Raw genomic sequence first — 13,521 nt, 5'->3', positions numbered from 1 at the left:
AAGCGTCTGACTTTGGCTCAGGTCATAATCTTACCACATGTGAGGTAAGGCTCCCGTAGGGCTCTGTGCTGACAGCTCAGAGCCTAGAGCCTGCTTCCAATTCTGTGTCTCCTCCTTTCTGCCCCTCCTCTGTTCATACTCTGTCTCTCTCTCTCTCTCAAAAATAAATAAACATTAAAAAAAAAAAACAGTCTATTTGTATAGTTGGAAGTGGTAATTTTATTGTTAGTGGTAAGGATTTCAGATTAAGTGTGGTTATTTTTATTTTTTTTTTAATGCAACACTACCAAAGAGTTTTTTTAAATTATGCTCACTTAATTTTACTGAACCTTACAAAATATACAGGGGTCCATCCATTCTTAGTAATGCTTTCCCCTGCTACAGTTTTATTTTCTTTTCCCTGTGTAAGCAGAAAACCAAATGCAGTATCTGGACAAATGGAATGTTCCTTTGGATTTACTAGAAAAGCAGATAAGAGACCAGAGATGTTTAGCAATACACACGGTCTGTTTTGTTTCATTACCCTAATCTAACCGAGGGTTTTTCTACTGGAACAGGACTTTAAAGCTAAGACACCACAAAATGGAGTTGGCTTTTCTTTTATGTGATCATAAAAATCCTCAACTCTAAAACATCTATTGTGAGCAATTTCCAAATAACACAGCATATTCCATTTTCTAAAAGTAAGCATAAGCATAGATACCAAGTTTAATAAAACATTTTTAATCAACTCAGGGAAAATGAAAGCTTGGCAAAGTTAAAGAGGTATTTAACAAAGCCAATTATTATAGCAATTATATCAATTTTCATCTACCTTGGTGCTCCCAAGGAATTTTTTCACATGAAATACTTTGAGATCTGAATCAAGATAAGAAAAATTTAATTGTATATTTTCCCTAACTACAGATTTAATTACAGAAAAACAATTCATACCGATTCACTTATTGACAATTGATGGTTAACTTATATGAAATAATCCATAAAATACAATGTTTTATTAACAAACTAAATTGGTCAACAGTACAATGGAGTTTCATAAATTTTCTCAGTCATACAAATAACATTTAATTTTGAGTGTAAACAGAGAATGCGAATTTCCTAAATAAAAGACAAGTCATAGTTCCTCTGTGAGATAATTTTTAATAATATTTGAAAATATTTATAATAGCCAAAACTGCTTAAACAAATTCATTTTCCACACCTTCTAACAATTCGGCTAATATTTTTAAAGTGTCTTATTTTGCTAACCTTTGGCCTCTAATTGTACTTTACGTTCAGATATAAAATTTCTCTTTCCTATTTAAGTAAACGTAAGAAATGAAAACATAAACTAACACATATAAGTTAATGTTCAGCTAAAGATTTTTAATTGTTCAAAAAACATTCTGCACCTATATTCAAGAATATAACATGGCATGAATATATTCCAAATTTTAACATTATATTTAAAAATTTCAAAACTGGTACTATTCTTCGCATAATATATGTCAGACAACAGAAATTTCATTACCCCCCAAAATTATTTTACTCACAATTGCTATAAAAATCATACATTGTTGACATCCTATAAAATAAAATCTTATTTATTAAAACTACTTTTTTATTCTGCTCTAATATCCAATTTCACATCAAGAAACACCTTTAATTCAAAGCGGTAATTGAGAATCAGAGGACTAATTACAAAATTTTACTTACAAAATTTTAAAAAATCACCACTCTTTTTTCAATTGTTAACCAGTTAATAGATTTTTAAAAAAGAAACATTTTTTTTGTCTGAATGAGAAATTTCTGTGTGATATATACTGTCACTGTAAATTTATAGAGTTTGGCACAAAGACTATTAAAATATTATTTAAATGGATATTTCTTTCTAAATTAATTAATGTAATATCCTATTAAGATGTTATATATTCAAAATAATTTATTAACTCGTGTCCATTTATCCATCATTCATTTCAACGGTTTAACATTTACATGCCAGAAATTCATTATTTCTGATTTTCAATTTTCTTAAAGTAATTACCAATGTAAGCAGAGTATTAAATTCTATTACGGATGCTCATTCCATTTTTAGCATATTTAAAAGTCTAAGCACCATGGATCAGGGTTGCAAGTCTAATGCCTTCCAGGCTGGTTTCACAAATGCTTGAAGATGGTGGGCCTCTGTCAAACTAGAGAGCGCATGTTCTTGCCAAGGTATTTACATTTTAAAAAGGTAATAGTACATCCTCCCATCTGATCCTTACAAAATCTCTGTGGCCCAAATTGCCCTGAGCTTCTTCTGCTCCTGTCTTTCCCACAGTCTAGAAGCTGTAGGAATCTGATTACGCATCCATATAGACAGAGATCCAAGGACCAAGCGCTGAAGGCCCCTGAAAAAGCACAGTACTGGGAACACCTCCGCAGGGTGAAAAGTGTAGTGAGAAACGAACACCTATTTACCAAACTGAAGACTGTACCAAAGAATACTTAAAAATCCTTCAATACATAGCCACTCAGGTAGAGGAATCAATTCTCTGGCACCAAAGACAATATTTCTAAGAGCGTTTCTAAGAGCAACCTCCCCATGTTGTTGAAGAAAATATTTAATTTTCATCTAAAATTAAAATTCATTTCTCATTTGCCTCCACAATACCCAGCTCTCCCACCATCCACTTCTATAGCATACAGGGTACCATAAATTCCCACACGGAAGATGAAAGAAAGCACACAGCACAGTGCTGAAAAGGGCAATATATACATGCATATAAAAGAAAATTAACACATAAAACTTCTATTTCTAGAGAACATGGAAGTTATATCAGACGAGGAGAATTTAGAGGAGTTTTGTATTTATAGTATCCTTATCTATACATGACTCGAAGTTTACCTCCAATAAACAAACATACTAGCAGATGCTGCTATCATTTTACACTTAATAAACTCCCGCATATGCATTTGTGGATGTTTCTCCATTAAAACGCACATTTTATTTCTTGACACACGTCTTTGCTAGCGTCCTAAATTTGGGTTCCAGATGATCAAGAAACTCAAGCCCTTCTTCTTCCTGCCGATCACTGCAGCAGCCTACAGAGCCGGCCACAGACCCTTTTCCTTCATAGTTATAGGAACGAACGTAGTCTTCGGAATGTTTATGCTCCTCGTCTTGTCCACACAGATACACCTTCTGTATCAAAAAAGAGCACATTTTATTATTTTTTTAAAAACACCTAAACATATTAGCTTAAAAATAATGTCTTTGATTTACCTTTTACTGTTTAATTTTTAATCAGAGTGTGTCCTCTAACGGATTCCTACATATAAAAAATGCACATGATTGGTCTGTATTATATTCATTCTGAAAATATAGCAGATATATAAATGCTCCTAGTGAACACATTTATGAAACTTAAAGCTACACACATATCACAAAGCTAACTTACAATTTCCCATTTGACATAAGATTTGCATAGTTGCGGCGTATCTGTGTAATTTCTTCACGTATTTGGGGAACCAATATAGGTTATGATTCTTCTGTTTATACATTATTATATAGTGATAATAATGTAATATATTAAAGTGGCTAATATTAGTCAATATTGATTAATCTGAACATAAAACAAGGAACTAACACCCAAAATAAAAACTTAACAGTCTACCTGATTGATGCTGGTAGCCGGTACTTAATGACTACACAGAAGATTTAATACACCAAAAAATATTTACAATTTATGATCAGTCCACATAAATCTTTCACTCCAGGTGATCTTCCTGCTAATTTGGGGGGAAGAAGCTATTGGTCTTTTTATACCTCCTAAACATGTCTACATATGCCACTCCTAGATGGTTCTGTAGTTTCATAAATGTTATTTTAAAAATTAAACTTTAAAAGATCATTTTGCCTTTGGGTTTGGGCCTGAAATCTATATCTATGGTAATTAAACACTAAAAAGGTGATGAGTTCCAGGTGCATGGAGAGTAAAACTTCTGGGAAATCCTGACTTATAAATAGTGTTTAAACTCTCATGTAATATCATCTTGAAGACATCGGCACTCACTTCGCCAAGCCGAGGTTGGGTGAAGCTGTGCCAGTCTGTGTATGTGTATCTGCCAGTATCCTGTCCTGCTCCCTTGACAGATTCCAGGGTCTGATGTCCACCTCCTTTGCTGGAATCCAAAGTGTAGCCGCCTTTGACCATCTCAAAGCTTTGCTGTGTTTTGACTCCTTGGCCACCAAGAGTGCCACCAGACATACTTGTGTCACAAATGTTGGATGTCTGTGTGGGCAGTCTAATATTTGCTTCCTAAAAATAAAGTTAGAGTTATAAAATGAATGAATCAAATTGAAGCTAACAGTTTGCTTTCATTTCTTCCCCACCAAAATTCACATATTGAAGTCCTAATCTTCAGGGTCTTAGAATGTAATTTGTTTGAAAACAGGTCATTAGATGGGGCGCCTGGGTGGCGCAGTCGGTTAAGCGTCCGACTTCAGCCAGGTCACGATCTCGCGGTCCGGGAGTTCGAGCCCCCGCGTCGGGCTCTGGGCTGATGGCTCGGAGCCTGGAGCCTGTTTCTGATTCTGTGTCTCCCTCTCTCTCTGCCCCTCCCCCGTTCATGCTCTGTCTCTCTCTGTCCCAAAAATAAATAAACGTTCAAAAAAAAAACAAAACAAAACAAGAAAACAGGTCATTAGATATGCATTTAGTTAAACTAAGATGAGGTCATACTCAACTAGGGTGGGTCCCTAATCCAAAGGCCAAATTTAAACACAGACATGCACACATGGAGAGAATGCCAACCGAAGATGTGATTTATGTTGCCATAATACAGGAACTACCAGTTTGTGATTCTTTGCAGTCCTGTGAAACTAATACAATAGAATCATGAAGTTTAAATGAATTAATGTATGCAGGTCATGTGAAATTCTGCTTGGCATAGTAAGTGCTCAATAAACACTAGCTGTTATTATTATTACTGTTACTACATGATAATCAACTGTTCTCATCCATCACCAAACAATTCATAGGAAAGTGGAATCTAATTTACCATCACTTCTTCTCCAGGTCCTTCAGTATTTGACACAATTAAATTTTGCTGGGCTACATCTGGAAAACATTTCTTTACTGTTCTCTTAGCAGTAACACAGAAACAAGTAAACAGAATACCTAAAAAATAAAAAGCATTTAAGTAAAATAGTATTTTTTTCATGCAAGTATATATTAAATCATTTAAATCGTATGATTTTTCTTTTAAGTTTCTTCACAGAACTTTAAAAAAATTTTGTTCCATAAATTGAGATCTTTTTGGGTCATAAAATTTAAAACAGAATATTAACAAATGTATTCGTATATAGACCATCTCTGTCTTATTGAGATTAGTAGGCTAAATGAGAAAGAAATCAATAAAAAGTAATAAGGATGAAGTGAGCATAGTTTATTAACAAGTCTCTTCCCAAGTTCAGAATTAACTTCAATGATTCTCTTATTTCCTCCACACTCAAACGGCAACTCCCTTTGATGGAAATTTAAGCTTGTATTGTTGGTACTTAAAATCCATACAGAACCCACTTAAAGGGTATTAGGCATAAATACAAACATGAAAGGCAGTTACATAAAATCAGTGCCCAATTTTGAAAGTGTATGCCGACTACTAATAGTGCTAAGGGGAACATCCTATTTCACCTGAAACTCAAATCAATGAGTTAGGACACAGTAAAAACTATGGGGAAAGTCTCTAAAAGCAGATAGATTATAGAGTAAAATAAACTGTTAAAAAAAGAAAGGAAAGGGAGTGTGAGTGGAAGGAAGGGCACAGAAGTGTGGGGAGTGATTTCCATCACTTTTGCATCTCTAAAACAACAGTTTGAAGAACGCAAAATCTTAACATTCTTTGCATGCATTACTTTTCCTCAGTGGCTTACCATATGACCATTTTCCACACACTGGGTTCCTTTTTGTTTGTTTCTTTTTTTAAGAGTTCTAATGTTCTTTTCTTATTTTTTTTTTAAGTTTGTTTATTTCTTTGCTTTTAAGTAATCTCTACACCCAATGTGGAGCTTAAACTCACCATCCTGAGAGATTAAGGGTTGCCTCCTCTGACTGAGCCAGCCAGGTGCCTCTCATTGGAGTCTTCTTAAGATGTATGTTAAATCATGGCGCCTGGGTGGCTCAGTCAGTTGAGTGTCCCACTCCCGATTTCCACTCAGGTCATGATCTCAAGGTTCATGGGATGGAGCCCCATGTCGGGCTCTGTGTTGACAGTCTGAAACCTACTTGGGATTCTTTCTCTCTCTGTCCCTCCCCCACTCACACACTCTCTCAAAATAAGTAAATAAACTTAAAAAAATGTATGTTAAATCACTTCATTAATAACATTGAGCATAAACATCTAAGTGAGTTTTGGAAGTACTCTTCACTATTCTTTTTGTGCATAAACTTGACTGGTTAAAAGACTGTTTTGTATGGGATGGAATCTTATTACTTTTCTACAACCTCTTTATTTTACTTATGGAAAAATGAGCTCAAAGAAGCGGAAATGATTTATCCAGTATCTCACAGCTTATCATTGGAAGAACTAAGGGGACACCTCTGAAAATTACTTTGAATTTAATCTGCTCTTGCTGATAAGTTTCTTCTGTGAATCAGAACCTCAAGTCATACAGTACATACAAGATTTTCAAAAGGACACATTTACCAAAGGCTATAAAGGCCATTAAATAAAGAATTACCATATATATATTTTAACTATTAGATAAAACTTCAACTAATACATTCTAGATAATTATACTTACATAACAGCAATGCAGAACCCAACACCATGGCAAGAATAGCCCATCTTCCAAGTATTACATTTGATGGCTTAAAATCTCTCACATTTTTAATATTCATCTTACAGTCAGATGGGGTTGTACAGTCACATACTCTCACTGTTAACATGTGTTTTGCATCTAAACCATGTCTATCTTTTATTATGATAGGCACAGTATAATAGTTATAGTCAAGAATTTGTCGCTGACGAAGAATGGCAGTTTTACCTAGAGGGAAAAAAAGGCAGAGAAAAAATATACTTATATGACTTTTTTTTTTTAAGAGAGAGAGAGAGAGAGAGAGAGAGAGAGAGAGACCGTGTGAGCAGGGAAGGGGCAGAGAGAGAGAGGGAGCCACAGAATCGGAAGCAGGCTCCAGCCTCCTAGCCGTAAGCACAGAGCCTGATGCGGGGCTTGAACTCACAAACTGCAAGATCATGGCTTGAGTTGAGGTCTGACAGTCAACTGACTGGGCCACCCAGGCACCCCTATGACCTTTCGATAGCAATACTATTCTTCCTTGGTATTCTTGGGGTGGAGGGAGGAGGAGAGAAGGTGCAGGATTTAGCTTAAAGGAAAAATGCTAGCGGTTCATTTTTATTTCTTAAAAATGATTTTGATTTCTTGAAAAACTAGGAAAATTAATTAATATTACTCTCCACTTATATTAGGCTAAGCTATACTTAATGTTATTCACATATTATATTTATATGTTTTCTTAAAAGATTTTTGGAACAAGAGTCTAAACATAAATATATTATGCATTTCTTTAAAAAAAGTAAGGTATTCAGGCTCCGGGTGACCTAGTCTGTTAAGCGTCCAACTTTGGCTCAGGTCATGATCTCACAGTTCATGGGTTGGAGCCTCGCATCTGATTCTCTGCTGTCAGCACAGAGCCTGCCTCGGATCTTCTGTCCCCCTCTCCCTCTACTCCTCCCCACCGGTTCTCTCCCTCAAGATAAATAAACTTAAAAAAAAAAAAAAAAAAAAAAAAAAAAGTAAGGTATTGTTCCTGTCTGGGCTGCAACATGCCATCCACACTGAGGAAAATCCAGAACCTTCGGGGTCACATGAGCCAAAGCCACAGTTGCATCAGCAAGTCCCAGAAGCAGCCAGGAGGCCAGGGTAATAAATAATGCTAGTGACATGCACCACCATAGGATCAACTTCATAGGATCAACTTCAACAAATATCACCTACGTCACTTTGGAAAAGTTGGTAGAAGGCATTACCAGGTAAAGAGGACCCAGAGCTCTGCCCAACGGATAACCTTGATACAGCGTGGACTTTAGTCAGTGAGCAGACATGGGTACGTGCTGTCAAAAACAAGACTGGAGCTGCTCCCATCACTGATGTGGTCCGATCGGGCTACTGCAAAGTTTTGGGGAAGGGAAAGCTCCCCAGACAGCCTGTCATCGTGAAGGCCAGGTTCTCCAGTAGAAGAGCAGAGAAGCTACAGTGGGGTGTGGGGTGAGGGGCTCTGCATCCTGGTAGCCTGAAGCCATGTGGAAGGAGGTTCATTAAAGCTAACAAGGGTTTTTTTTCAAAAATAAATAAATAAAAGGTAAGGTATTACCTTTTGGGGGGATCAATAAAATAATTTCCTAAAATGAATGTTTATCATAATGAACTAAAGTGAATGTCAACATCATCAGCCATCCTAAGTTCCTAATGATTAGAAGATTAAGCAGAATTACATACCATCCTTTGTTTCTAAATTCCAAAGTTTGTTGGCAGAATTATCCAGAAAGAATTCAAAAGGTGGACCATTCTCAGGTCCATCTGCATCTACAGGTTCGAGAACGGCATAATCCTTAGCATGCTGGCAAATTGTCACTTCTTTATCAATTTGCGGTGGGTGATCGTTATTATCTTCCAGAAGAACAACCAGGGTTCCCGTGCATGATCTGCCAGCTAAGGAAGATTAAAACCAGCATATTTTTACTTAAGATTTTATTTTCAACATCTCTATGCTACACAGATGACATCTGCTTTCTACTGGCTATCTGAACTTGAATTTCACACACTTTTTAGAGCACAAATATTATTGCTACAAGTACAAATAGTGAGTGACATGTCACTCTTCCTTAAAGATTGATGGCTGTATCAGGTATCTTGAGGTGCTTTTTAAAATAAAAAGGTATGACATTATGAGTAATATCACTACAGAGCAACCAGTTGAAAATAAAATTGATTTCTTACACCTTTCTGAAGAGCATATATTCATCCTGAAAATACAAAGGCTTTGGTCATCAGTCACTTCCTTTGACTTCCTCTCCTGACTCATTTCCTCACATCCTCTTTGCTCAGACTTTGTGAAACTTATCAAACCCACGAGGTGTGCTCCTTCTTGTCTGCTTTGGTACATTCTGTTGCCACTGCTAGGAATACTTTTGTCTTTCTCTTTGCCTGACAAAATCTGGTTATCCTTCAAGAATCCCCTCAAATATCGCCTCCTCGTGAAACTTGCTGTGACTTATGTGGACAATGGTAGCAATATTCTCCTTTGAGTTCCCACAGAACTTTGCTCATCATTGACTCACACACTGAACTGTGAACATGTTCGTCCTAAGAACTGAGTCATACTCACCTTGATAGCCTATTGATCTTCCCAGCATTTATTCGCTAACTTACAACTTCATGCTAACACACTGAACATAATAGTAATGCTATTACTATTTTATACTTTCCAAAAAACTTAGTTGAATAAACTATAAAAATAAATTTGCACCCCCTCCCTCATTCAATAAATATGTTTTTGACAATAGGAGTTCTTACTCATCTCTAGATGGCCACTGGTATTGTACTAATACTTTACACATTAAGTCTCCATAAATATTTTTAATGACAACATTGCCCATTATTTGTGTTTAAACGATAATGCAGCTCAAAAAACAAGTTTAAAATTTATCATTTGTGATAGGATAATAAACTACAATAAATGACAAGCTTTCAAAATTGAAATAAACAGAAAAATAATTGATAAGTTTTCTTTTTTTTGCTTCGAATACCAGTCTAAATTTTGAGCGTATATGTTGAATTTATCATAAACACCACTACAAATCATATATAAATATCATCCATTTTTAGTTTGAAATAAGACTTAAGTGATATCTTGAATGCTTTAGTGATTTTTTTTCTGTTGAATAACTATAAAATTAATTTATTAAAAGTGACTTTTAAATTACTTAACAAAAGGCACCCACTATATACCTATTTAGAAACTATTCTATGTGAACAAATTTTAAAATATCTACAAATAAAAGAAAGATCTAGGTCTTCTAGTAAGAAATCTGCAATAGGATATAAACATTTTGATACTTCCAGAAATTTGTAGCTAAATCTGAACACAAGTAACAACTTCAAAATCACCAAACTAACAAAGATGTGTTAATTTTCACAATCAATCTAGTTACAGGAACAGAATATAAATGAGAAACAATGAAACCTCCTTTTATAGAGAAGACACATCACCTGTGATAATTAACATATATTCCCTGGCAAAGGGGCCTTATGAAGTATTAAGAGAAGACCTGAACACAAATGAGTGGAAACAATCACAGATGTCATTGCCATTCATTTGAAGTTAAGGGACCTGAATCTCAAACAGGTGGGACAGTGCTACACTAGGCAGAGGGTGTATAAAACAGTGTTTTCTAGAGTGACAGCGGGGAAACCAGCCTGCTTAACAAAGAAGACTAACACAAGAAACAAAGCAAATAAATTGGATTCTAAGAAAGCTAGAAGAATGTCTGGGTCATCATCCTGAAATATTTATGAGCATCAAAAGTAAATGTTCACGTGGAACTATAAGTAATTACTTATATATTTGGTCCTTGGAAATACAGATTAATGGATTAAAGTTCAAATGAACAAAAGCATTGGTGTCACCATATCATCTTATATTAATACTTGTAATATCCATGTCTTTATTTCCTCTTGAGCACACCCAGGTTATTCATGAGCCTGGGACATAGAATCTTACAGTTTAGATTTGGCATTTCATTTCCTTGTACTTTTAGCAACCAAAGACAAAGTTAATTTCTCATATTTCTGTTCTCCATATTTTCCTTCTCTTCAAATAGTATTTCATTTTTCTATCACCAACCTTCTTCATTTCTTGAAATCTCCCTTTATCCTTTAATCTGGGCAGTTCTTAACTGATTTCTCCCTCTTATGATATCCATACATTTATAGGGAAAGTTGTCATACCAAGAACCTCTTATGAGAATTTAATAGTCCTTTAACTGGTATCATGTGAGAATTTGCCCAGTGTTATGAATTCTAGTTTTCATGGTAACATGCCTGGTACTTGGAACTTACTAGACTGTCAACATTTGTGGAATAAATGAGGAGAAAGAAATCCTTCTGAATGACATAATAATCATGTCCTTGAATCATTCAGATTTCACTTTTGTTTATACAAGAGTAGCAAATCGCCCATGGTTTTAGAGTGGTGGCAACATCATATTTCTCAGCTAATGTTTTCACCATTCTTTGGTAGCTTTTTTGTCCTTCCTATATTGAAAGAACTACATCAAAAGCCTGTGTGAGAGATATCAAGAGGAAGGGAAGATCATATGTACATGGTTATGTAATGATAGCCACATTTACATTTTCTTTTAGATTTTGAAACCTAAGTATTTTGGACACATGGGAATAACATTTAACAATTGCTTGTTTGTATATTTTTATGGTATATACATTAGCAATAGTAGCACATGTATACAAACATACTGGCAAATATAGGGAGGTTGCTGTGTGCGGATCTCAGCCAGTGGATAACCAATTTTGTGGCTGGACTGACCCTTGTGGTTCTTAGATGATTGCAAGGTGCCTTAGTCATCAGGAGGCTTTTGGAGAAAAAAGGTCCTGGAAATTATGTGGCTCAGCTGAGGCCACACAGCAAGGTTGTCGTGGGCAGGAAGAAAAAAAGCAAGCCTGGGGTACTGCTTTTATCGGGGTCAAGAGTTGGGGCTAAGGGTTTCTGGAGCTCATTCTTTACTGGTGAATTTAAAATATTGGAGCAAGAATTTAAAGCACTGGGAAGTGAAAACACAAGCAACCCCAGTGGTCAGTTATTGAAAGCAAGCAAGATGAAGCAAAATGAAGGAGCGTGGGGTATTGGGATGTGGCTTGGGTCTTTGTCTAGTCTGCTTGGCAGACTAGATGGCAGATAGCCATCTTTGAAGTGGATGCCTTAGCAATCAAAGCTTAAGTCAGGCAAGCACTTGCATTACAAAACAAACGAAACTGTCAGGGCACACATTACAATGGTGCACATTCAAAAATGGTTTACTGTAGGAGTGTTCGTTCAAAAGGGTTTTGAAAACACTACTTTATGATATCTGAAGGACACTTCTTCACAAGAAAAGTTCTAGAATTAAGCAGAAGGACTGTAAGCCACAGCAAAAGACTGAAGAGTCATTGTTTGATCATTTCTTAGGAAATACGATTAAGTGCTTTGTTACCCATTACGAGACGCTCAGAACAAACTTACCTTGAGCCACTGTTATAGGTGGGTTAAACCCTTTCAGCAAGTTCAAACCATAATAATCTAAATCTGTACTCCTGAAGACTGGAGATCCTGGAGGAGGCCACCGTGTCTCTGGCCATTCATTCATCACCTCCTAGCTTTGTGTTACTGACGCACTAGAGCTGATGTTGGGTGGTCTCCAATAAATTGAGCAGTCAGTGCAAACATATTTCACACTAAGTTTGGATCTGGCAATAAACAAAGTTCACCCCCAAGATTTCCTTAAGATACATCCTGTATTTCTAGAAAACTGTACTCACCTGCATCCATTGCAACCACGGAAACATTGTATTGGTCGTGTTTTACAAATTTTGATTCTCTATCTAGCACTTTTATAGTTCTCAAGTCACCAGTGTGTTCATCAATTTCAAACCAGTTATCTTCATCTCCTATCTTCTTATACCTAATTTTTAGAAATCAAATGTAAATGTTCAAACCAAAGATTGAACATAATCTCAAAATATGTTATTTTGAAGAATACATTACCTTAAGCCTTCACTGCTGCGTGTTTCTGGATCCAACGCTTTGTATCCCTGGAGTTCTTTTCCAACTGGGAGGCCATCTGTACTCTGAAGAACTTTTACTGGTGGTTGGCATTCAGGGCCCTCATCACTGTCTTTAATTTTAACAGTGACAGTTGTAGTGCACATAGTAGGAGCTTTTGAGTTTGCTGCTTTAGCGAATTGTGCTTCATTAAGTACACCAATTTGCAAAACAACCTCGCGATGGACTTCATAGTTCAATGGCTGTTCAATAAGCATACTTTAATCAGTCAATTTGGAGCACTGTATATAACAGAAGACTTATAAGTATGATTCCAAGTTTTAGCACAAAAAGGAATATCATTTTTGCATATAAAATGTTACCCAAAGCAGGTGCTAATGTAGTTAAAGACAAATAGTTAACTTCCTATAATGAGAAACAAACACTATCAAATACAAAATTGTTGACGATTCAACCAATTTTTCTTCTCCCTTTTCTTTCAGAATGTCTTGCCTTCACTTTTTTCATTACAGGTTTAAATATTAATAGAAATATAGAATAAGTGTTTGAATAAATCCAAATTTATCAAATGAGGTAACAGTGATAACTAAGAGATATATAAAAAGTATAAATAGAAATATATAAAATAATCAGACTACTAGAACATGAGATTTGGCTATAATGGAGCAGTTGCTTTGTATGAGTAAAAGTTATGATA

The 13,521-nt window shown here is 35.7% G+C and overlaps 1 protein-coding gene and 1 pseudogene across 4 annotated transcripts in view; one reads left to right on the top strand and one right to left on the bottom strand.

Moving 5' to 3' along the window:
* Nucleotides 1-700: 700 nt before the first annotated feature.
* The window catches only part of DSC1 (desmocollin 1), a 351,582-nt gene continuing 338,761 nt past the window's right edge, over nt 701-13,521 (bottom strand). For 2 of the 4 annotated variants that reach the window (XM_040479167.1, XM_040479168.1), the window contains 8 exons: nt 12,807-13,066; nt 12,581-12,723; nt 8,486-8,698; nt 6,770-7,012; nt 5,026-5,144; nt 4,038-4,283; nt 3,248-3,293; nt 3,050-3,166 (listed from right to left, as the gene is read on the bottom strand). In XM_040479167.1, coding sequence (XP_040335101.1) covers nt 3,258-3,293; nt 4,038-4,283; nt 5,026-5,144; nt 6,770-7,012; nt 8,486-8,698; nt 12,581-12,723; nt 12,807-13,066 — 1,260 coding nt within the window. In that variant the 3' untranslated portion in view covers nt 3,050-3,166; nt 3,248-3,257. Of the gene's footprint in view, nt 3,167-3,247; nt 3,294-4,037; nt 4,284-5,025; nt 5,145-6,769; nt 7,013-8,485; nt 8,699-12,580; nt 12,724-12,806; nt 13,067-13,521 lie in introns of all 4 variants that reach the window. The other 2 variants (XM_040479164.1, XM_040479166.1) reach the window with 1 other exon arrangement.
* On the top strand, nt 7,716-8,325 carry LOC121033042 (60S ribosomal protein L27a-like; annotated as a pseudogene).

This window comes from Herpailurus yagouaroundi, unplaced genomic scaffold (assembly GCF_014898765.1).
Source record: "Herpailurus yagouaroundi ecotype Mexico unplaced genomic scaffold, PumYag 142, whole genome shotgun sequence".
In the NCBI taxonomy this organism is placed as follows: Eukaryota; Metazoa; Chordata; class Mammalia; order Carnivora; family Felidae; genus Herpailurus; species Herpailurus yagouaroundi.
Note: the sequence above shows the minus strand (reverse complement) of the source record. Positions and strands in the feature narration are given on the sequence as shown.